Below are 24,514 nucleotides of genomic sequence, written 5' to 3'. Positions count from 1 at the left end.
TTCTCCCCTGCTCTTCTTCCTTCTAGACACCTGGGTCTAGTGTCCACTCTGCCACTTACAAGGGTAGCCGGAGGCAAGCTCTTCCCGTCACTATGCCCAAGCAAAAGCAGTTGCCTGCCTCTCCCCAGCCGGGGAGCTACTGCATGTGCACGAAGGTGACAGGGAATTTGGTGACCAGCTTCCCTCCAGCTCAAACTCTGACCTTTCCCCTTCTTTTCCTTCCAAATCTGAATTTGTCCCTGTCCAGTTGGATGTGACATTGGGGTCCTCTAGCACAGAAGATGATGGTTTGGAAGACAAATTGTTGAGGACAGAGAGGGCCAGGGAGTAACTGAGTTGGGTCAGCCACCTTGGGTCAGCCGGAGGCGTCAGCAGGGGGTGCCAGAGCTAAAGCCAAGGCCCTGCCATTCAGTCCAGGTATCCAGTGCAGGGTGTGTCAGGGGCGTGGACTCTGCCAGAGCTGCCCTTAAATAGTGGAGGGTCAGTGAGACCAAGGAGAGGAAGCCAGGCCAGACCTGCCAGAACCCCAGCCAACCCAACTGCCAGCTGCACGCTGCCATGAGGTTCCTGAGTGTGGCTCTCTTGCTGCTCCTGTCCCTGTACACTGGTGAGAATGTCCCCCAGGGAGAGTAAGGTGCTGAGCAGCACTGTACTAAGTCTGTGGGCCCCTCACCCCTACCAGGGCGCAGCACGAAGGAAGCGGCCTTGAGCCAGATGTCGGGGAAGAAGTCCCGGAGTGGCCTGTCTGATGCAGAAGGCGGGAGGGAGTTTAGGGGATGCAGTCACTGTGATGACAGAGGAAGGAAAAGGAGGGTAAAAAGGAGGAGGAAGAGAGGAGCCTTGGGGACAAGGGTTGAGTGCTCCGAGTCCCATAGCTGAAGGAGGTGACCTTTGGTGAGGATGGGGTGCAGGCTGTCATCAGAAGGGACCTGGCCCCCAGACAAACAGCCCAAAGGCAAGTCCCAGATGTTTCCCCAAAGTATAGGCCTCCAGAGGATTCTGGCTGCAAAGTCATCAGCCCCTAGGGACTCTGGAACCTCTTCCTCTGGGCCCCTGCTGGAATGCTCCCTAGGACTCTGACCTGGTCAGATCAAGGGACACAGAGGAAGCCCACGGAGGACCTGCGTGTCCTCCTCTGCATAGTTGATTTCCAACCCTGAAGGTGGGCTTCTCACCTGCTAGAAAGTCTCCTGATGTCACCATTAAGGGAACAGAAACCTGAATCCACCTATCCACTCCTCAGCCTCCCCTGCTTGTCTCACCTTCCCATGACAAGGACCCCCACTGCAGAAGGCAGGGCCCCCACAGCTAGCCACTCAGTCACAAGGTCCAGTTCTTGAGCAGAAGGACAGAGCTAAGGTGGGGTCCTGGGCCAGCACCTCTTTTGGAAGGGGGCAGGAATTTGCTAGTCACAGAGCCTGTTGAGGCACGGGGCCGGTGCCCACCTCTCCCCAGCCTGAGCCCCGTGTCAGGGATTTTCCACAGCTCTGTAGTGGGCTAGGTTCTGAGCCACCCATGCACAGGCACGGCTCTGCTCTGCCGCTGTGTCTCACTGCCTCTCCGCGGGAATGCAAGGCTGTGTGGCAGGGGACTGGCCACACAGGCTGGTGGGATCACCACGGGCTGGATAAACAAGGAACGGTTGTCTGCTGGCCCGGCCCACAGTACTCGGAGTGATGGAGGTGAGTTGGTGCACCATCTCAGACCCGGAGCAGCAGAAATGCGAAGACATGAGCAAGGCCTTCCAGGAGGCTGGCATCCAGCCCTCCCTCCTCTGCATCCAGGGCACCTCTTCTGACCACTGTGTCCAGCTCATCAAGGTGAGGCCTCTCCCTTCTGCCCGTTCCTCACCCCTGGCCCAGACAAGAGGGCTCTGACTCAGGAGGAGCACACAACAGCCCCATTCACTGCGGAAGAGGCCGATGTCCCTCTACCAGGGCTGGACAACGTAATCTCCCAAATTTCCCCAGCAGCAAGCGCCTGACTTTTTCCTTCCAGGTGGGGGGCGGGGGCGTGAAAGGGCTGTAGCCCAGATAGGTACCAATAGGGAAAGGAGAACGTGGAGAAAATCCTCTGGTAGGATTTCCCTTGTACAATGGCCCTGCTGGGATGGGGACAGGGACACTACCCACTCGTCGGGGAGAGAGCAAGCCATAGTGAGTGTCCTAGCTTGTTTTTCTGTGCTGTGGTAAACACTGTGGTCAAAAGCCACTTGGAAGGACAAGGGTTTATTTCTTACAGTCCATCCAAAAGGGAAGTCAGGGCAAGAACTCAAGCAGGAACCTGGAGTCAGGAACTGATGCAGAGGCCATGGAGGGGAGCTGCTTACAGCCTTGCTCCTTCTGGCTTGCTCAGTTTGCCTTCTTACACAACCCAGGACCACCAGCCCAGGGGTGCCACTGCCCACACTGTCCTGGGTCCTTCCATATCAACCGTCAGTCAAGAAAATGCTCCAGCTGGCCGTGGTGGCGCACACCTTTGATCCCAGCACTCTGGAGGCAGAGGCAGGTGGATCTCAGTGAGTTCAAAGCCAGCCTGGTCTACCAGAGTGAGATCCAGGACAGTCAGGGCTACACAACACAATGAAACCCTGACTTGAACCCCCCCCCAAAAAAGAAAGAAAAGAAAAGAAAAAGAAAAAAGAAGGAAGGAAGAAAGAAAAAGAAAATGCTCCATAGACCAATCTGATAGAGGCATTTTCTCAACTGAGTTTTTCTTTTCTCAGATAACTGTAGCTTGCATCAAATTCGGGGTGCAGGGGGGGAACCTAGCCAACACAATGACTTCATGGCCCATGGTGACTACTCACTGCCACAGAGTTTTCCAGAATGAGGCTTGTAAGTTTCCTAGAGAAGAAACCCCCATCCCAGGGCCCTGAGAGTGTGATATGGGAAGGCAAGTTTGGGTAAACTGACACCGACCATTCTCAGAGGCAGGATAGGACTAGAAAGGTAAGTCACCACAGGACTGGTACTACCTGGGGCTCCACTGCAGTCTGGCCCCCAGGAGACCTCTGAGAATCAGCCAGCCAATGGAGCCAACCCTATGAGGGCAGAAGGCAGCAACACTGAAGGACAGTTCCTCTCAGCCTCGGTCCCACATGAACTCTCTTGAAGGGAAAGCCTGGCTGGGGACCGGGGCAGGAGGCCCAGAACCTCACAACGAAGAGATTCTTTCCACTGCGGCTCCTGCTTGCATCCCCGGTGTTTCACTGTGCCTGTCTGTTATGATCCTGTAAAATTCATAACTAATGTTTGTAAAGAGCAAATATAATAAAGCCAGGTTGAGTCCTGGGCCCCTGGGGCAGGGCCAAGATAAGATAAGGTTCCTGGGTCAGGCAAGAAGGCTTAGGAGATCTCCATGCTTCTTGAGGGGTTCTGCGGGTGTCACTGAGTTCTGGCTAAGTGGGCCCACAGCTGGGCTGGCTCACCTTCCCTCTGCCATCAGGACCAAGAAGCTGATGCCATCACCTTGGACGGAGGAGCCATTTATGAGGCGGGGAAGGAGCATGGCCTGAAGCCAGTGGTGGGTGAAGTATATGACCAAGGTAAGAGGCACGGTGCGGGGAGAGACAAAGATCCCACACAGAAGTCAGGGCCAGTCTGGCCATGTGACCTTGAAGCCCCCAGGCTGGTCACCAGCAGTGTCCACAGAATATTTCTGGGGGTCTAGGCAAAAAGCCCTTCTGAAAATTTCCTAGTTCTCTCTTGAAACCTTTAGGTGGGAGAGCCAGGGATGCAAAAGCAGACCAAGTCTGCTCTTCTTCCAGGGTGACCCGACAGCAAAACCCCAACTTTTCTCTACTGAGGGCTATCAGTGTGCCTGGGACAGAACTAGGAGGAATCCAATATGCAGGTGCCTGGCGACCAAGGTGCCCATATATCAGAGGCAGCTGGTGGGGGATGGGGTGAGAGCTGCAGAACCCAGCAGACCCAGAAGCATGCCACAGCCGGGGCAGATTCCTCATCCCATCGCATGGTTCATGCCAGACTCCTTCTAACTGACATGTTCTGTGTGCCTCTCATAGCTTGACCAATGCCCAACCTCTATTGCTGGCAAGGCAACAGTCATATCCTCTCATGAGCTCCCAGGCTCTCGCATCTCTGCCAAGGACCCGTGAAGGGTCCCTAAGCTCATGCTCGCCATGAGCCTTCCCTAAGGCCTTGCCCCTCTACCTTGCCAACCTCAGAATGGGGCCTCATCCAAGTCTCCACACTAGCCAGAGAAGGCCCAGCTGGCTACTAATTGAATTAGTGACAGTCTCATGACACAGGTCACAGTCCAGCACAGACAGCCTTTCCTCGAAGGCCACCAACCACCCTGGCTCATGGGTCACTAGCACAGCTCTTCCTCTGGCTAACTCAGTACCCCACTGAGCACCCACCAGACCCTGCTTGTGGGTGGAACAGTGAGAAGAAGCCCTGCTTCGCCAGCAGGAGTCAGTTAGCCGGCATGCACCCCAATCCCCAGTTCCCCACAGGGCAAGAGAAAGAGGTACCAGGAAGCCTGCCTACAGAGGAGGATAGAAAGGAGGCTGATGATGGGGCAGGGGAGAGTTCTGGATGGTTCCAGAAACTCATGAGAGAGGCAGCACCGGATGGCGAGAAACAGCTGCTTAGTTTTTTCCAAACCCAACCATGCTCTGGTCATGAGCATCCATGACCACATTTTGTGTGTGTGTGTGTGTGTGTGTGTGTGTGTGTGTGTGTGTGTTGGGGGTCGAGGGAAGGAAGGGAGAAGGTGTATATGACTGACCTGGTCTTCAGTCCCTGTAGAGGAGTTATGTGTCTCTTCTGAATAGCCCTTCTCTACAATGGGTCCAGGAGTCTTGTGGAGCGCAGAGCCCACATACCCAGAGCCATTCAGAGATCTGAGTCACTTGGGGCCACATCACTAGCTCCCTGCCTCTTTCCACCCTCATTCCCACCCCCACCACTCGGAGTAACCTGTCATCTCTCCGTAACCATGGCCCCGGCCTTCAAGCCTGCAAGCTCTCCTGAGGGTTTCCGCGCTTAGAACGCGAAGGCTCCCCTGATTTGAGTCATGGGGACCCAGATGGCTCAAGAAAGAAAATGGGAACAGTTGAATGAATTACTGTCCCTGTATGTGCCTCGTTCACGAGGCAGAGGAGGGGTGCGGCAGGGGCCGGAGGGGAAATCTTGTGGTAAGATGAGCTCTCACCAGCTCTCTCAAAGAGAGAGCACCAAGCACACATCCATGTATTCACCTCTACATGGATGCATGCATGTGCACACACACTGACCGGACACGTGCACACTGAATGCACACACACTGACCGGACACGTGCACACTGAATGCACACACACACTGACCAGGCGCGTGCACACTGAATGCACACACACACTGACCAGGCGCGTGCACACTGAATGCACACACGTGCACACACACACACATGTGCGCTGGATACCACCTTCCACAGCCTTTGCTGGCGTAGCCTGTGTCCTTCTCCCTTGCTGTCCTCACTCCGTCTTTCGCCCTCTCTAGATGCTGGGACCTCCTATTACGCCGTGGCCGTGGTCAGGAGGAATTCCAATGTGACCATCAACACCCTGAAGGGCATCAAGTCCTGCCACACAGGCATCAACCGGACTGTGGGCTGGAACGTGCCTATTGGCTACCTAGTGGAGAGTGGCCATCTCTCAGTGATGGGTTGTGATGTGCTCAGAGGTGAGGGCTCGGGGCCCAGCTTGAAGTCTCCAGGTCAGCCCCTCCTTTCTCACTCTGCCCATGCATGCTCTCACCCCACGCCCCCTTGGAACCTACAAAGCCACACCTCTTAGGAGAGCCTTCCCTGACTACAGTCAGGGCGTCACCCCCTCCACTCTGCTGGCCCAGCCTGGTGGCCTCCATTTGTGTTTCTGGCTGGTTGGCTCCTACAGAGCACATTGCCCATTCCCATGTAATACAGCCCGGCCGAGGACCCAACCACAGTTGTAGGAAGACAACCAAGAAGAGATTGGCCTCGTGTAGGCTGCTGAGGGTGGCCTCTGTCTAGATGTGTCCCGAACTCCCTAAACAAGTTGGTGACATCACCCATAAGCCCCCAAGTGGCTTTGTGGGCTCAGCCATGGTATAACTGACAACCTGGGAGATCTTCGGGCCACAGTCTCTCAGGGTGGCCAAGCATGGGTGGTCTACCAGTCTAGTGAGCAAATATTTGTGAGAAAGAAAGAAAGGAGGGAGGGAGGGAGGGAGGGAGGGAGGAAGGAAGGAAGGAAGGAAGGAAGGAAGGAAAAGAAAAGAAAAGCCCACAAAAACTATGCAGGTCAGCAGGTAGGTCAGACCCCATGACAAGCCAGGTCTCTTCACTACTTTCCCCTTTTGGGTAAAATTGCTGGTCGCTTATTTCCAAACTGCAGTGAGAACAGAATCAGTTTGCATTTGGTTGTCCTATGAAGACATTTATAGACAACATTCTATTCCCCAGCCAAAGCAACAGCCCCACCAGGGTCTGAGGACCCAGTCTGGGAGCACTAGTATGATCCAGTTAACGTTTCTTCACTTGAAGCCGGAAGGTGGAAACTCTGGGCTGGGTCTCTCCTGACTCTCTTTGCTCCTCCCGACAGCCGTTGGCGACTATTTCGGGGGCAGCTGTGTCCCTGGAGCAGGAGAAAGCAGCTACTCCGAGTCCCTCTGTCGCCTCTGCCGTGGCGACCCCTCTGGGCACAACGTGTGTGACAAGAGCCCCCTGGAGAGATACTATGACTACAGCGGGGCCTTCCGGTGAGGGACGGGCAGGGTGCAGTGGGAGAACTAAGTGATAAGGGGAAGTGACGTGCGGTCTGCCCGGCGTCAAAGGGCCCTTTGTGCAGACCTCTTCCCAGTTCGTTATAATAAACACGAAACTGGAAGATGCCAGGTCGGGTTTGCTCACAAAGTCAACATGTTTGGTGTGTTTTGAAAAGGGAGGGCTCCGACCAAGGAAAATGGAAAAAGCCAGCTCAGACTGCTGCTGTCTGCCCATCAGGGAGGGCCTTTCCCTATGCTGGTCCTGGCCGGCACTTCAGAGAGCATCTAAGCATCTCATGTCTTGCATGAGAATTCCCAGCTCCTGTAGCAATCAGTCCTTCCTGTCCCCACCTAGCACCCTATTATTGGTGGCCGGGGGAACAATTTTTTACCACAGAGGGAGGGCACAGTCCCTACTACCTCCCCATGTCCCCGGCTATTTGCCCCTTCTACCTTATGCCCTCACAGACCTCAATGGTCCGGTACCTCCCCCACCCCCAGCTCAGTCTACTTATTTTCTGGCCATGAGGACCCAAGGAACCCCTTTGCCCAGGGGTTCCCAATCTGCCTCCCATATTGGGAGAATATATGAAAGTCACAATCCTTTCTACTTGGGATATTTGAGTATGGCATGAAAGGCCTCCTTGTCTAGTCCCCTGTGTCAGAGGAGAGTCATCTTCAAAATATACTGGATGTCTGGGCTTCAGATGGCAGGCCAAGGAAGACAGCGCAGGCCCTGCATTGTCTGTAAAGCACCACTCATAGGCTGGGCACAGTCTGGCATCATGCCATACACTTTTAATTCCAGCACTGGGGAGGCAGAGACAAATGACTCTGTGAGTGCAAGGCCAGCCTAGCCAGGCCTACAAAGTAAGTTCCAGGACAACCAGGGCTACACAGGGAAACCCTGTCTTGAAAGGAGAGAGAGAGAGCACGCAAGCTCAAAGAAGCCCCACCCGACCTACCTTATTGGCCCACCCGACATGTGACGGAGCTAAAAAAGGGTCCTCAGCTTGACAAAACCACGCCACTAACAGTCTGGGGGCGGGCCCCCAGAACTGAAGAACTGTAAAATACATAACCTCATAGGGTCATCCCCTGAAGCCCCAGTCAGACTTCCAGGGTAGAAGGGGGGTGGCATTGAATGGACGAAGCAGGGCTCCACCCAGGCTCGTGGCTTTTTCCATACAGGTGCCTGGCGGAAGGAGCAGGTGACGTGGCCTTTGTGAAGCATAGCACGGTGCTGGAGAACACAGACGGTGAGTGGGTATCAGGCGGAGCTGCCCAGATTGGCCTCAGATTCTAGAAGTCTGGTTCAGTGCTGCTCTGAGTCTCCCCGGGGATTCTGGGTAAGCCCCATGTCTTCGGCCATTAGCTCCCCGTCTGCAGAAGGTCGCAGAGGGGTCTCACCAGCGACGTTCCAGCTGCTTGATGCGGCAAGGGTGGGTCGGGCAAGGCTCTGCTCTGAGTGTGACCATGGGTTCTCTCCGTGACCTCTTAAGTCTGCTAACCCTGCACCCGACACTGTGGGCAGCCCTGTCCCTTCCTGATGTCCGCTGTGCCCCTGTGGCCTGGAGAAGACTGGCCTGCCCCTGGACAGTCTTGCTGAAAATGGGTTGCTGGGATGGATTGGTTTAAATTTGTTTTGAACTTTGTAGTAGTTGAAGTTTGGAACCTTCAGCCAAACGCAGTGACGAATGCCTATCATCCCAGCACTTGGATGTCTGAGGCAGGAGGATTATCACAAGTGCTAAGATTACAGATACGGCTGGAGCTATCTTTTAATTTGAATTTACCTGATTATCAGTAAGGGTCTTTTTCCCCTCTCTAAACTGAAGTAGAAATTATATGCAATAAGATTTTTTTTAAGTACCACAGTTGTACTGTGGGCTGAAGCAAACCCTTGTGCTCCCACGCTCCCCACCACCAGCCCCCAGCTCCCTGCCCGCCCCCTCCCCAGTGGCCACTCCTGACTTGTCTGGTCCAGGGTGTGTGAGCCTTATTCTCTTTGTTTTGGGGTTGTGCTTTCTTGTTTTTTATTGTTGTTTGGGTTTTTTTTGGGGGGGGGTGTTGATGGGGTCTTAAAGCTGTCTTAAAACCAGAACAGTCCCACAAAATTAACCACCCTGAATATAGACTCCGAGGTAAGTTAGGCAAAAATAAAATAAAGTGCAGCCTAGGCTGTATATTCTCCAGCTCTGTCCCCCAGGCGCTGGGACTGTGCTTGTCCGGCTGCCAAAGTCTCTCCTCTGTCTCTTCTTGTTTTAAGTAATTGGCTCCTTTTTTTAAAAAAAAAAAAAAAATTAAGACATGTGCCAGCCGTGGCGCACGCCTTTAAACCCAGGACTCAGGAGGCAGAGACAGGTGAATCTCTCTGAGCCTGATCTACAGAGTGAGTTACAACCAGCGCTACACAGAGAAACCCTGTGTTGAAAAACCAAAAATAAATAAATAAATAAAATGAAACACAAGCCATGTTTAATTATGCAAACATTGTCCAACACTCAGGAACCATCCAGTGCTTGAGCATTAGATGCCAAGCCAGGCATGGTGCTTTGAAGCAACTCATGGGGAGGCAGCCCCACTTTGGCACTTGGATTTTCATTTAATAACCTATGGCTTCTGGGAGTGGCTTCAATACCTGTCCTTTTGTGCTAATTGCTGTGGATCCATCATGTAGTCTAAATTTCATGAAGGCAGACGTAAACCAAATTTAGTGGTGGACAAGTTGCAAAGAGCTGTCTTCAGGACAGGACAGGACCATTAGATGAACTGTTCTTGACATAGTCCCCAAGATGGGTTAGTTAGCAAGGGAGAACTTAGACGGAGGACAAAAATAGGACTGTGTTGAGTTTGAATCAGCATTTTGTTTTTTCTTTCTTTTTTTTTAAGTTTTATACATGTATGAGTATTTGGTCTGAATGTATGTTTGTGCACTGTTTGCACACCCAGTGCCCAAGGAAGTCAAAAGAGATCATCAGAAGCCCTAGAGCTGGATACGGCTGTGAGCTGCCATGTCAGTGCTGGGAATCAAACCTAGGTCCTCTGGAAGAGCAGCCAGTGCTCTTAAATGCTGAGCCATCTCTCCAGCCCCTGATTATTTTGTTGTTTTGTGTGTGTGTGTATGTGTGACTGTTGTTGTTTTCTTTTGTTTCTTTTTTAAGTTTGAGTAGTAACCTAATGGTTTCTAAAGAAGTCGTTAAGAAACATCTTGGTGAGCCAGATATAGTGATGCATGCCTTTAATCCCCACACTCGGGAGGCAGAGGCAGGTGGATCTCTGTGAGTTCAAGCCAGCCTGGTCTACATAGCAAATTTCAGGACAGTCGGAGATCCATAGAGAGATCCTGTCTTCTCACACACACACACACACACACACACACACACACACACCACAGGAAGGAAGGAAGGAAGGAAGGAAGGAAGGAAGGAAGGAAGGAAGGAAGGAAGGAAGAACCCCTATGTAAATGGTAAGAGCAAAACCAGTAGACTCGACACTGCCAAGAGTGGTGAGGTGATAGGATTTCGTCCCTGAAGCTGAGAAGCAAGAGGCCTAAAAGGCATGCTTGACTCTTTGACAAATGATTCTGAAAGGTTCCCAGCAGCTTTAAGTGGAGAGAGGCCGGGATGGGGAGAGACGTGCCCTGTGTGATGGTGAGGATTCTGTAAGTGCCCGTGTGGGAGTGGAAAGGCCTTGCTGGGTGTGCCCGCGGCTTGAGTGGTTGGGTTTTCTAGCTGTGAGAGAGTGCTCGTGACCCCACAGGTTACCTTTGCCTCCTCACTTCCAACAGAGTCCCCTTGTTCGAGTTTAGTGGGTAAACCAAGACCACCAGAAATATCAGAGAATTACCTTATGATTCATAATGGTAGCAAAATTGCAGTTAGGAAGTACCACCGAAAGTGATTTTATGGTTGTTTGTGGGGGGGGAGGGTCACCACAGCATGAGAAACCACACTAAAGGGTGACAGCACTAGGAAGGGTGAAAACCCCGGTTTAGCGGTCATAGGAGGACCGCTAGGTGGGACCCACTGTGGTTTGGTTCTAGTCCTTAACATGACTCTTCATAATACTCCTGTTTGGTATTGATTACCAATCTCAGATAAATACAGTTTTTCTGTTAAGAAATGTGTGAAGCTGGGTGGTGGTGACACACCCCTTTAATCCCAGCACTTGGGAGGCAGAGGCAGGCAGAGCTCTGTGAGTTTGAGGCCAGCCTGGTCTACAGGAGGGGTTCCAGGACAGCCTCCAAGGCTGCACAGAGAAGCCCTGTCTCAAAAAAAAAAAAAAGAAAGAAAAAGGAAGGAAGGAAGGAAAGAAGGAAGGAAGGAGGGAGGGAGGAAAGAGAGAGAGAGAGAGAGAGAGAGAGAGAGAGAGAGAGAAAGAAAGAAAGAAAGAAAGAAAGAAAGAAAGAAAGAAAGAAAGAAAGAAAGAAAGAAAAAGGTGTGAAATTGGGAACGGAGATGGCTCAGCCGCTGAGGCCTTGCTGCTCTTCCAGCCGAGTTCAGGCAACTCACAAGCACTGTAACCCAGTGAATCTGATCCTCTTTAGGCCTCCACAGGCCTAAATGTGAGTCCACACTCACATTTAAATGAGTGTCCACACTCACATTGATGCAACAAAAATATAAATAGATCTGCAGAAAAGAAGCATGGACTTTATGAAAACAGTGTGGAAAATCCTGAGCTATGGGGCAAGGCAGCATGCAAAGTCAGCTGTGTGCGTAGTGACGGTCAAGGGTTAGGAGAAGACACAGAAAGTGAGATAGGAAAAAAAGGCCTTAAGGGGAAGTAAACCAACATAGAAATATTTGGCACTTTGGGCAAAACCTGGAGGATTACCCTTCTCCCTCAGGGCCATGGCTGTGAGGAGATTCTAACAGGTGATTGATTCACTGTGTCTTCTGCCCCCTGCCCCTTTCCACCTGCCCTCATCCCTGCCCTCACCTCTGCCCACTTTGCTACATTTAGCTCTCTCACCCTAAGCATCTCTGGTTTTTTACTTCTCTTGTCATTTGTAAGTAGCCATGTTAGTGCGTGTTGTATTATGGCAAGCTACCTCACATTTATCCTGACAGAAATCATGAGGTAGAAAGAGTACATCCAAGGCATTATGTACGGCTGAAGAACTTTCATTGTGAGCGCTAGGTTCCCACCACCAAATTCTGCAGCCTCCTCCAGAACCCTCTCCCATCCCCCACTGCCCTCCCCATGCTCTGTGAGCACAGGAGCTGACTCTCCAGTTCCCACCTTCCAGGGAAAACCCTGCCGTCCTGGGGCAGGGCGCTGATGTCCCAGGACTTCCAGCTACTCTGCAGGGATGGCAGCCGGGCCGATGTCACTGAGTGGAGACGATGCAACCTGGCGCGAGTGCCCGCGCATGCCGTAGTGGTCAGGAATGACATGCATGGGGGCCTCATATTCCAGCTGCTCAATGAAGGCCAGGTGAGGAGGAATGTCGTGCCCTGGGAGCTCCCAGGTAGCATTGGGCCCTCGGTGGGGGCGCTCAGGGCTAAGGTCTGGAGGGACTCTACCCGGGACAGACCTGAGGGGACCAGCAGCCAGGGCAGTGTGAAAGGCACCTCACAAGGTGGCAGGGTTGGGGGCTAACCAGAGCATGGGCACACCTCAGAGTCTCAGAACCCCTCAGTGGAAGTCCTTCCGGCCTATGCCTCCGAAGGTCAAAACCACGACCTGTGGGCAAATAAGGTGGCTACTGTGCCATTGCTTAGGTGGCGAACGGAGCTTTGCAGTCACCCCGCTATGTCAGTCACCCGCCCGGGGAATTACCTGTGCTCGGAACCATCTAAACCTGGGCCACGAGCCCTGTGTTCAAATGGTGGAGTTTGATGAGGCGGGGGGGGGGGGGGGGGGGGGTATGGGAGCAGAGCACCAGGGAAGACGATGTGGAGAACAGGCAGAGTGGGTTTAATCCCCAAAATCCTGGCGAGCCCGGCAGAGACGGCTGCCAGAGAGGTGCAGATTCCCAGCAGTGAGCGACAGACACATGGTGGCTTACAAGCGGTGGCTCATCCGGGGCAGGCTGGTCCTGCCATGAGCGGGTGGGTGAGCAGGCGGTGGGTAAAAGGCTTACAAGACACAGTAAATAGACATAAAGCTGAACATTTATTACTTAAAAGAGAGAGAGAAAGAGAGAGACAGAGAGAGAGACAGAGAGACACGTGTGCACACGCCAAGAGAGAGGACAGTAAGAGTGTGTGGTCCAAGATGGAGGGGAGAGGTCAGGGGTCGCTGGTAGTGGGCGTGACTTGCCCCTTAAAGGGCCAAAAGAATAACAGTGGGCACCTGGCCTGAGGTCGCAGGAAGGAGGTTCAGGTGGCTGAACTTGGGTGGGAGGGATGTAGGCCGCAATCCCCTCGCTGCCCTGCTTCTCCCTTTGACATGCAGATTCTGTTCAACCACGAGGCCAGCAGCTTCCAGATGTTCAGCTCTGAGGCCTATGGTCAAAAGAACTTGCTGTTCAAAGACTCTACCTTGGAGCTTGTGCCCATCGCCACCCAGAACTATGAGGCCTGGCTGGGCCAGGAATACCTGCAAGCCATGAAGGGTCTTCTCTGCGACCCTAACCGTGAGTCCCTGTCCCTGCCCTTGCCGGCTACATCTCTGCCTAAACGCAACGTGGCAGGATTCGCTATGAGGCCGCCAGGGCCGGACACCTACCCAGGCAGCCGACTGTGGCCTGTGATCCCTGTAGAAACCTGTCACTCCTACCTCACTGCTGCTTAGAGGTTTGGGGAGGAAGCAGTCCTATGGTCGTGTGACCTTGGGACCCTGGAAGACCCTCCAGGTTGGTTCTGGGACTGAGGTTATCAGAGCCTGATTTGGAATTACTGAATCCTGCCCACTGTCATTGCCGACCTTCCTGTTCCTCTCTCATCACTGTATAGGCTCGGGCATCAGCTGTTGCCCGGATTAATGCAGCAGCCTGTAAGTGGGCTACCTGCCTCCAGCCCCTATCCTTGTAGGTCTCCCACCTATGGCCAAGGGAATAGTAAGCCAGACTGAGTTCAATACCCAGCAGCCAGTCTGCCCCAAGCATCACACAGCTTTCCCTATGAGGAAGGTTAAATAGCATATCCTGGCCACGTGGCTAGTAAGAAAGAGACCCGGAATTTCTCCGAGTTCTGCTTTGAAAGGCTTCCTGTTGAGGTAACGGCCCCCATGTATACCCTACACAGGGCTGCCCCACTACCTGCGCTGGTGCGTGCTGTCCACACCCGAGATCCAGAAGTGTGGAGATATGGCTGTGGCCTTCAGCCGGCAGAGACTGAAGCCAGAGATCCAGTGTGTGTCGGCCGAGTCCCCGGAGCACTGCATGGAACACATCCAGGTGGAGTGGGCCGGGGAGGAGGCAGTGCGGTCCCTGGCACGGTGCTTGTCTCCCATCCCAGTTGGTCTGAGGAAGTCTCTCCCTTGCGAACTTGGCTTTCCCCTGTACGTGGCGGGAGTGGGAGACTGTTCTTTAATAGATGTTTGCTAGATGTCCACACTTGAAACAGCTTCCGCCATGTCTGGAGATCTAGTGTGCAAAATGTTTCTAAAAGCAATGTATGAAAACTACGCATCCTGCATAGAAAGGGGTAGAAAGAATGCTTGGCATTCCTCTTTACTGTGTTCAGTTTTAGTCTTTACCCTAAGCACTTGCTATGATCCATTCCTGTGAACTGGTACCCACTGCTCCACGGTGAAAACCCCAGCCCTTGCTCAGAGCCCATCCAGTCTGTCCTCCTGGCTTCCCCGGTTGGACACTAAGGCAAAGGGAGGCGGGCAGGAGAGGGTTTTTCTGTCCCAGTGCCTGGCCAACTGACCTTTGCCTGGGTATCTCTCCAAATGCCACCGGCACAAAGAGATGGGAAGGGCAGGGTCAGCTGCCTCTCCGCTGGATACTCCTCCCCTCAGCCTCAGAGGAGCATGTCAGAGGAGGGGGCACCCAGGCCTGTGGAGAGAGGAGGAGACTGCCCCAGGCCTCTTCAGAAACCCAGCAAGAGGCCCCAGTGAGCCTCAGTTCTAGCTTCCCAGGCTCTGGAGATGGTGTCCAGTGTAGCTGCCCTTTCCTGAATTCCACAGTGACCGGGCCTTGGGGTATGGGGTGAGGCTGTGTACTTTCTACCACAGAAGGTGTGAGGAGCTGAGTGAAAAGAAGCCCTAAGAGGTGTGCCCACTATGTACCTGCTGCCCGCTGGTACCTCCTCACGCCTATGGGCTGCACAGTGTGGGGGCACCCTCATAGGGTGCCCGACCCCTTTCTCCAACCTGGCCCTTCTCTTAGGGTTTATACTGATTACTTGGGCTAGAATCAATAGACTTCGGAATGGGCAGGTGGGATAGGGTAAAGGTGACCTGAAAGGAAGGGTCCAGGGTGGCTGGAGGGAAGAACTGCCTGCTGCCTGCTCAGACAGTCCCTAGCACTCAGGGAAGATCGTCCTGAGGCCCTAGGGTTCTCTGGGCCATTCTGCCATTGTAGGTGCATTTTGTCCATGTAGTGTGCCACCTATTGAAGAATGCTGAGAGACCTCAGGCCTCTGGAAGAAGGCAGTCCCCGGGGACCAAGCAGTAGTGCTAGGCAGAGCAGGGATGCGGGAGTTTCAGCATCTGTGCTCTGAAAAACCAATGTCACCAGAAACTGGAGTGCCCCCCACCTGTATCAGCTGCTCTTAGCCCTTCAGCCGCCCAGCAGCCTCTGGGCCTGGCCCTTTCATGGGTGCAGGAAGGGACAGGGAGGAACAGAGTGGAATTCTCCCAGCCAGGGGGACTCCCAAAGGAAGAGAGCCACAGCTCACAAAACCCTCCTTCCCCCGAGAGGGGAAACGTCCTGCCATTTCCAAGGATTTCTGCCATCCAGAGCCCCTCTCTGTTTTCGGCAGGCTGGCCATATTGATGCTGTGACCCTGGAAGGTGAGGACATCTACACGGCAGGAAAGGTGTACGGCCTGGTCCCGGCGGCTGGAGAACAGTATGCCGGTGAGTATACCTGCCCCGCCTTGTGGGTCATTCATTATAACTCTAAAACCTTTTCCCAAAATCATTTTGAGAACCCCCAGCTTCCTCTCAATACCTCATCTACCTCATCTCTGGGCCTTCTGGCAGCCTTCTGTGGCGAAGCAAGCCCCTCCTACCCGAGGCCTCAGTTACCTCGAATGCAGATCTGAAAACGTTCTGAGCAGGGTCAAGTAGCCTTTGCAGAACCCAGCCAGAGTCTGTGGCATATGCTTCTGATTTTCAACTCCCCCATTAACAACTACGAAAAGCCCTTCTTACCAGTCAGCCCAGGCCACAGCGTGCAAGGGTGTCCTTGGCCTCTCCCTGACATAGCGTGGAGCCCTTCGCCTCTTGACTTAATCACACCTTCTTGGTGGTTTGGGCTTGACTTTGTTCTTCGTCCTCTTAAGGACTGACCTTGGAATATTTCGTTCCTACTGCTTGGCTTAGAGAATGTGTCTACAGACCTTAGCTGTGCCTGCTTTTCTTTCAAAAAGTAAGAAAAATATCACCTGGGTGTGAGAAAGACCGTGGGTCGGGGCTCCTGGGTTCTTCAACCAGGTGAAGAGTGGAGATACCAGGTGCTCCCTAAGGATCCTGGGACATCAGCCTGGGCACCCCCAAGCCTGTAAGAGACCCACAAGCTGAGACAGAGAAACAGGAGGGGACTGTTAGGCATGGATCACAGCTCTTGTAAGGGGCGCCTTTCAAGATGTCGGTCTCCCTGCAGAGGAGGACAGGAGCAATTCCTACTTTGTGGTGGCTGTGGTGAGGCGGGACAGCTCCTACTCCTTCACCCTGGATGAGCTGCGCGGCAAACGTTCCTGCCACCCAGGCTTGGGCAGCCCTGCCGGCTGGGATGTACCCATAGGCTCCCTCATCCAGCGGGGCTTCATCCGGCCCAAGCACTGTGATGTCCTCACAGGTACCTCCCTCTGAGGGGCACAGACCCGGAAGCTCTGTGGGATCTGATGGGGAGATGGTCAGCTCTGAGGGTCAGGTCTTATTCTTGGCATGGTCTTGGGTGAACCTCCCCCTCAACACACACACACACACACACACACACACACACACACACACACACACACCACATACAGCTTCATGGCATGTCTGAGTGTTCCACACACTCAGTCCTGGATCATCCCCACATCTAGCAGCCCCTAGCATTTGGGGACCTTGTTAGAAAGGGATAGGGCGTGCCTAAATGTTCTAAGTGCTAAAATGGCGACAAAATGAGGACTATTTGTCTCATGTAAATCTCTTCCCATATTCTCACAGTGCAAAGCCAGGGAGGTCTTGAGCTGACTGGGCACACACCTCTCTCCTGGCTGGTAACTCAGGAAACAAACAGTTGTCTTACGTCAAAGCATGCAGAAGGCACTAGGCTTGACAGTTCCCTCTCCTGATGGAGTCTAGATCATGAGATAGTGACCTCCCCATCCCTGAAGAAGTTCAAGCCAAGGCCAACGAGATGGGGGAAGGGCTGCAGCCTGCCTTTTTCCCTGGCTGTCTTTCTGCTGGGGTTGGGGTTGGGGCTCACCACATCCCTCCCACTCTGCCCCAGCGGTGAGCGAGTTCTTCAATGGCAGCTGCGTACCTGTGAACAACCCCAGGAACTACCCTTCCTCGCTGTGTGCGCTCTGCGTGGGAGATGAGAAGGGCCGCAACAAGTGTGTGGGTAGCAGCCAGGAGAGATACTATGGCTACAGCGGGGCCTTCAGGTACTTGGTGGTAGCTGTGGGGCAGGGGGAGTTCTTCTGGCCTGGCTCCCCCCAGGCAGGATTGTCCTTCTGACATCTGCCCTGCTCTCCTGTGTGACAGGTGCCTTGCAGAGCATGCTGGGGATGTGGCCTTCGTCAAGCACACAACGGTCTTTGAGAATACAAATGGTACGTGAAGAGACTTGGGCTAGAGCAAAGTCAGTTGGAAGAGAGGGCTGTTCCCAGTCCAGAGCAATCCAGGCACAGGATGTTGCTGGGTTTGGAGACTGAGCAGCATCCAGGAGAAACAGAACCTGGAAGGCTCTGCCCTGAGGGAACTCAGACGTCCCAGCGTAAGCGCAGATGCTGGGATGCCTTCCTTTGGTCCGGAATTGAAGTTCATATGCCACTGTTAGGTTGTAACTGCATCTCAGCCCCTCTGCAAGTATTTATGGGGCACTGAAGCCTGCGGGTGGGGGCTGCAGGGCCTTTCCTCTGGCCACCGGTCATGAGCAGCAGGTCAGCGCCCTGTGCAGGGAAGTCCACTCAGGTCGCACTAAGATACGGCCCAGCCAGGTTCATTGCACAAACAATTGTGTCTCCTGGAGTCACCTTCCCAGACTCCACTGGGGCAGAAGGACCCAGACACTCAGTCCCAGGACCCCAAAAGGTGCCTCTGAGATCCTGAGTCTAGTGCCTCTCACTTCCCATCATCTACCTACTCCGGGGGAGAAGCCACATCTGCATTAATGGCTGGGGTCTGAGCTCCTTCTGCCTACCCTTCTGTGCCACAGGCTTTGACAGTCCCCCAAATCAGGCTTCACCACCTTCCTCCTTCCTCTGTCGTCCCAGACACAGTCCAAGGAGTGCGGCTATGACCCAGAAGGCAAACAAGACACGTAGGAAAAACATCAGTATTTCAAAATTGACATTATAGCCAGGCGCTGGTGATACACGCATTTAATCCCAGCACTCAGGAGACAGAGGCAGGCAGATCTCTGTGAGTTTGAGGCCAGCCTGATCTGCAGGGCGAGTACCAGAACAACCAGGGCTACACAGAGAAACTTTGTCTCGAAAAACAAAACAAACAAAAACAAACTCTACCCACAGTCCCCAGAGGCCACTAAGGTTAAGAGGACTCTGCCCCAACCACGCTGGAGAGAGAGTCTTCCCTGACGCCACAAACTGCTTCCTGGCCCACCTCCCACACAGTACCACAGGCCCCACCTTCCGGGCAGGAAGCTGGCCTCTCTGCAGGAGCCTGTCAGCCCTACCTAGTTCCCATAAGCCTGGCAGTGTGCTGGAGAGGGCTGTGGGAGATTTGGCTGCCATGACACACCTCCCAGGGTGCTTTTTTATTTTTAGCTGATGAGGAACCCGCCTGGTGTTCCTTCAGAAAAGGGGAGGGCGGATGCTAAGTTAGCACCTTAAGACAAAGGGACAGGACTCCGCAGGGTAGCAGCTGTTTGCTTCAGCATCACGAATGCTGGTTGGAAATGCTGATTCCCGGCTCTCCTTGAGGTCTACAAGGTCTACGGAGTGAGATTCTTCACAGACCAAGTCCCTTGGAACTGTGTTTTATACCCATGCGTGGGGTCAGACCCTCTGCAGTCTGAGAACTTAGTTTTTGAGGTCACCCATGCCCAGGCTCAAGGATAGAACCCACAGATAGGACTTCTTGATTGGGAGGGGAGGTCATGAAGTTATCTAGGCTTAGCATTGTAGCACACTCCCGAAATCCTAGCATTCTGCAGACTGAGGCAGGAGGATCATAGTTTGAGGCCAGCTTAGGCTATATTGCAAGAGCCTGTGCAAAAAAAAAAAAAGAAAGAAAGAAAGAAAAAAGAAAGGAAGGAAGGAAGGAAGAAAGAAAGAAAGAAAGAAAGAAAGAAAGAAAGAAAGAAAGAAAGAAAGAAAACAACAACAAAAGGAAATTGAGATCCCTGGTTTTGGTTTTGTCACCTGTAAGGTGGAGGTGATATCCCATCTGCCAATGTTGTCGGCAGGGGCTGTGACCCATGCCTGCCACACTGAGTCCTCCTCGTCACCTTCACCCAGCTAGGCTCTATCACTCCCATGCCGGAGTGGGACACAGCGCCCGGGAAGCTGTCCAGATGGCACCACCTCCTCCTGGTAAAGGGCCTCATGGATCTCTCTCCCACTTCTTCCCACCCCATGCTGTCCCTCAGGCCACAATCCTGAACCCTGGGCTGCTCACCTCAGGTCACAAGACTATGAGCTGCTGTGTCCCAATGGGGCACGGGCTGAAGTAAGCCAGTTCCAAGCCTGCAACCTGGCACAGATGCCATCCCAAGCTGTCATGGTGCATCCAGACACCAACATCTTCACTGTGTATGGACTTCTGGACAAGGCCCAGGTGAGCCAGGCTAGAGTGGCCTCGCATCACTGATAATTACAACCCCGCTCCTTGCTATCGCTATTACTCTTGTGCGGTGCTGGAAGTTCAAACCCAGAGCCCCATACCTGCCTGAGAAGTACCTCGCCGCTCCCTTTGAGAGCAAAACTCTTCCAAAGCTATCTCCACGCTGGGGCCATCAGTTCCTCTCCCAGTCTCTCTCGGGGGTAATCCCACTCCAGACAATATTTGCTAGGTCCCCGAAACTGCTCTTGTCAAGGGCACCATGACCCCTGACCTCACGGCAACACCGGCTGCAGCCCCCTCCTCCTGAGCCCCACCCTCCCCTTAGAATCACTTTTTCTGTTGACTCTTGGGTCCCCACACCAGACTGGTTTTCCTCCTAGCTCTGTTTATTAGGCTGAAATGGCCCTCTTTGACCCACCAGAACCGTAGACCAGCAGAGCTATTGGGCTGTCCCTAGCCTTGGAATTATATGTACTCTGTCCCAAGAGCAACTCCTTCAAGCCAGCGACTCCCCGAGCTGGTCTCTCAAGTTCTCTGAAGCAGGGAAGAATACCGTGTGGTTGTACAGGTTTCTGAGATAGTGGCTAGCTTCAGGAGACTCTACAAGTCCCCTCCACGTTACTTCCCCCTTTCCCCTTGATTATTAGTTAACAGTGGACACACTTTATGCATATTTTCTAGATGTCCTTGTTCACATGGTTATCTGTATCCCAAGCTGTGCTCAAACTCCCAATCCTTCTGCCTCAGCTTCCTAAGTTCTAGACTTAGAGGGTTAAGTCACCAGCTCCTGGCATTATGCCTTCCTCTAGCTCCCTGGGGCTATCCAACTCCCATTCACTCCAAGGACTCCCATCAGGGAAACAAGTAACAGGACAGCACTGGGACCCTGATGGGGTTTGGTGATGACATCATCAACTCCCTCACTGTTTTTCTTAGTCCTGGTGACAGAACAGGAGCCCCTGTCTGTGAGACTGTCTGGGCGCATTGGAAAGGATGCCCGGAAGATTGATGAGAAATCATTGCCAAAAAGATTGAGAAATGTTGAGCAGGCCCAGCCAAGCCTTAGTCATGGCGTCTGCACCCTCTCTCATTTCTGGGACCTTCTTGCTATAAATCTCACACTTCAGTTTTGCCTTCAAGAACCAGTCTGGTGTGACATTTCTGGCTGTCTTTGGATGGCACCTCTATGCAAATCTTTCCCCAGACTTCTTTCATGACAGAGGCTCATCAGTAGTGAAGTAGATGGTTTCAACAGAAAGCCTTGGCGCCTTGAAGTGGTTGCTCTTTGGGACCCCTGCGATTGCCTGTAAGCCCAGACATGGCCGTTGTTTTCGGTGTTTGTAGGACCTGTTTGGAGATGACCGCAACCAGAATGGGTTCCAAATGTTTGACTCCTCCAAATACCACAGCCAAGACCTGCTTTTCAAAGATGCCACAGTGCGAGCAGTGCCTGTTGGGAAGAAAACCACATACCTGGAATGGCTGGGTCCCGACTACGTGGTGGCTCTGGAAGGGATGCTGTCTCAACAATGCTCGGGTGCAGGTAGGGGACCAGGCCTTCTGTGCCAACCCTTGTGATACCCCCTGCAAAGGGCCCTGAGAAACCCCGTCTCCACTGGGGGTTTGGAATCAAAACTCTGAGGAAACAGAAGGGTATCCCGGGCCTGGGTGAGGCAGAGGTTCCTATTTCATGCACTATCAAGGTGAAGTGTCCCGGGAAAGTCCAGACAGGGAGACTTGCAGATGGCTGAGTCAGGAGCTCCGGCCTGTCACCCAAATAGACCGGGATCATGAACATAAACGCTGAAAATGATAGTCCCAAGTGAATCTGAGGTAACGGCATAAATATGCAAGCAGCATAATTTGGAAGGCAATACATATGTAAAGAAACCCGGGAAAGGCAAGATTGTCGTGGGGCAGAAAAGAGATTGGAGCTAGCGGGACACACGGAAATAGTCCTGCCTGTGTGTGAGCACCAAGCTGGCCGCCCACAGGCCTGGTGGTGCTTCCTGCCTTAACGGTCTTCCTCCCTCCCCACCCCTACTCCCAGTGGCCACAGTGCACCGAGTAACCCTGCTATCCCCGCTCCTGCTGGGCCTGGCTGCAGGCCTCCTCCCGCGTGTTCTCTGAACGTGGCTGCTGTAGGCAGCGGCCTGAGCAGGGAAAGCTACAGAGTCCAGCCCAAGAAACCTGGAAATCGGCTAACCCTGCAGGAGAGCGCGGGATTCAAGAGACAAGGTGAGGACTCTCACACGCAGCCCTCGGATGTGTGATGCTAACCCAAAGAGAAATTTCTGGAATCAGGATGATAAGGCCAAGTCTTCCCACCTGCCTGAGCCCTTGGTACCTGAGGCAACTGGAGAGCAGCCCAGTCATGCCTCCCACGCTGGCGGCGCCTGCAGCGAACCCGTGCCTCCCACCTGGAGCCTCCAGGCTGGCTGGGGGGGAGGGGGAGGGGAAAAAAAAAGGGAGGCCGGTTGCCATGGCAACCGCGAAGCCGGCTTCCCACACCTGCCTCTGTGTCAGTTGCCTGGGGAGGTGCCATGGCAGAAACCCACCACCAACCTAGAGGACCTCAACGACACAGTTCCCCCCTCAGTCCCTACTCTTGCTGTCCCACCACCTCTCCTGAGTACATCTGTCCACCGAGGCTCAGAGGCCCAAGCCCTCGGAGGAGCAGGGCTGCTGAGCACCTGAACTTTGTCCTTGTCTTCTGCGGCACCAAGGGGCCCAGCCCCCTAGACAGCAGAATCTACCAGACTGGGATGGGAGAAAGGCCAGAGCTGGACTATGGAGATGAAGTCCTGCAGAAAACCTCAGGTGAAGGGGGTGCAAGTGCCCCCTCCCCGCCTTACCCCCAGTAAGAATGTTAGCGGATGAGGAGCTTGAGGCAGGGTGGGGACTTCCCGCCACAGGACTTGCCCTGCTCTGCCTGGACCTCACCGCATCGTGAGACTGCTGCCTAGAATCCACGGCTCCCTCCTTTGGGGTCAACCTCAACATTATCTTCCTCCCTCACTGTGTCTCTTGCCCCCCACCATCACCACACACACACACACACACACACACACACACACACACACACACACACCTTGCCTGTGTGGGAGCATTTCTATACCTTGTTTGAAGGAGCATAAGCTAGCCCAAAATCGACACCTGTGTTGAACTGGGCCTGAGGACATGCCTGAACCATGGGGCTGGGAAGAGCCCTGTCTTCGGCCAGAACCCTGCACCTGGTACAGAAGGGGCCCCTGGTTCCTGCACACTGTGAGAGTCCACAGAAAGCTCAGGGATGACCCTCTCTCCTCTCCATTTGGCCATTGTTCCCTCAAGAACCAGAGAAAGTTTTCCAGAACTCCCAGCTTTTACTCCAAATTTTGTGCCTTTAAAAATAATAAAGAGAAGAAACAGGAGCAAGCAGGCCTTGTCAGCACACTGGAAGTGGCGTGGGCCTGGAGCTATTTGTGTACTGGTCTGTGTGGGGGGCCTCAGGATGCTGATGACAGGCCAGGTTCCCAGTGGCTCGCCCCCACCTGTGGGCGACAGGACAGATCTCTCAGCAGCAGAGAAGGCCCTGGCAGTGTCCCAGCCAGAGTCACACCTTCCTGAGGAATCTCGGTCACCAAGCTGCTTTGGAGACCAAGCCCCTCCTCTCAGGACAGAGCCATCCATTCTTTTCAGACCTGGGGATTGGTATTTCTCTTACAGAAGACTTTCCGCAGTGAGAGATGTGTTCTATGTGGGCGATCTTGCCTCCCAGAGTGTGATGTCTATGCTGTGTGCCTTGCAGGTGTGACTTTCAAGAGTGTTGTGTAAATGACGTCTGATTGCCAGGGGCCGCTGCTATGTTAGTGCTAAAGAAAGACATTGGCTCCTTTTTAAATAAAACCAACCATCTCTGCGTGTGCAGAGGCTTGGATTGCGATGGAGACTGTCTGCCGCCGACTCAACTTGTTTTCTTTGTTGCTCAAAAAAAATCTACCTGCCTCACCCAAGATGGCACACTTGACTGGAAGCCAGTGTCAGGGACCACTCTGCGCTCCAGCCATTGTGGTCTCTGTTTGCTTCTCCATCTGGTCTGGTTCTCTGGCCCCCGCAGTGCCTCAGCCATCCCCATCCCTGGCTCATACCAGCTGCCTCCACCCCCTCAGCCTCTTGGGTGTCCGCTTCTCTGGGGACTGGATGCAGAGGAGGATGAGAACATCCCTGCTGCCCTTGCCCTGTATTGCCAGAATAAGATGCCCACACCTTATCTTTGGCAAGCTCACTGTTAGCTCATTGGTGGGGGACGAGGCCCGTGGTTCTCGAAGTGGGTTCTTCTGACCTGGACTGAAGCACAGACCAGCCTTTATATAAGCTCCTCTCTCGTGGTGAGGGCCCTTTGAGTCTGAGGCAGGAGAATCTAGAGTTTGAGGCCAGCCTGAGCTAAATAGATGTCACTTTACTGGGTGTGATAGCACATACATACACAAAGTCTCGCTCGATACTTAGAAGACAAAACCAGAAAAATTGAAAGTTTGAGGCCAACGAAGGCTATACCACCAGACTCTGACTCAAAATAAACAAGGTCAGGAAAAGTCAGTTTTCACAGCCCGAACTGAAGGACAGAGGGTTGGGTAGCCTGCCTCGTTTCTTCTTTCCCAGCAGCCTTTGGCGTGACTGCTCCGAGTGCAGAAGCTGTTTT

The 24,514-nt window shown here is 53.5% G+C and overlaps 1 protein-coding gene across 1 annotated transcript; it reads left to right on the top strand.

Moving 5' to 3' along the window:
• The first annotated feature begins 505 nt into the window (after positions 1 to 505).
• On the top strand, positions 506 to 23,766 carry Meltf (melanotransferrin). Its single transcript, XM_048454398.3, has 16 exons — positions 506 to 607; positions 1,666 to 1,820; positions 3,448 to 3,547; positions 5,506 to 5,688; positions 6,588 to 6,744; positions 7,942 to 8,009; positions 12,005 to 12,192; positions 13,156 to 13,336; positions 13,947 to 14,098; positions 15,633 to 15,729; positions 16,478 to 16,672; positions 17,312 to 17,468; positions 17,569 to 17,636; positions 19,637 to 19,824; positions 21,175 to 21,373; positions 21,881 to 23,766. The coding sequence occupies exons 1-16, from the start codon at positions 559 to 561 to the stop codon at positions 21,958 to 21,960; spliced, it is 2,217 nt and encodes a 738-aa protein (XP_048310355.3). The 5' UTR covers positions 506 to 558; the 3' UTR covers positions 21,961 to 23,766.
• The last annotated feature ends 748 nt before the right edge of the window (positions 23,767 to 24,514 follow it).

This window comes from Myodes glareolus, chromosome 2, assembly GCF_982192425.1.
Source record: "Myodes glareolus chromosome 2, mMyoGla1.1, whole genome shotgun sequence".
Taxonomy (NCBI): domain Eukaryota; kingdom Metazoa; phylum Chordata; class Mammalia; order Rodentia; family Cricetidae; genus Myodes; species Myodes glareolus.
The sequence above is the reverse complement of the archived record's forward strand: the minus strand, read 5'-3'. Positions and strand labels throughout refer to the sequence as shown.

Coding starts and splice junctions, on each gene's coding strand:
- Meltf (XM_048454398.3), top strand. CDS start 559: ATGAGGTTCCTGAGTGTGGCTCTCTTGCTGCTCCTGTCCCTGTACACT. Junction 3,548..5,505: donor GGGTGAAGTATATGACCAAG/GTAAGAGGCACG, acceptor CGCCCTCTCTAG/ATGCTGGGACCTCCTATTAC. Junction 5,689..6,587: donor GGGTTGTGATGTGCTCAGAG/GTGAGGGCTCGG, acceptor TCCTCCCGACAG/CCGTTGGCGACTATTTCGGG.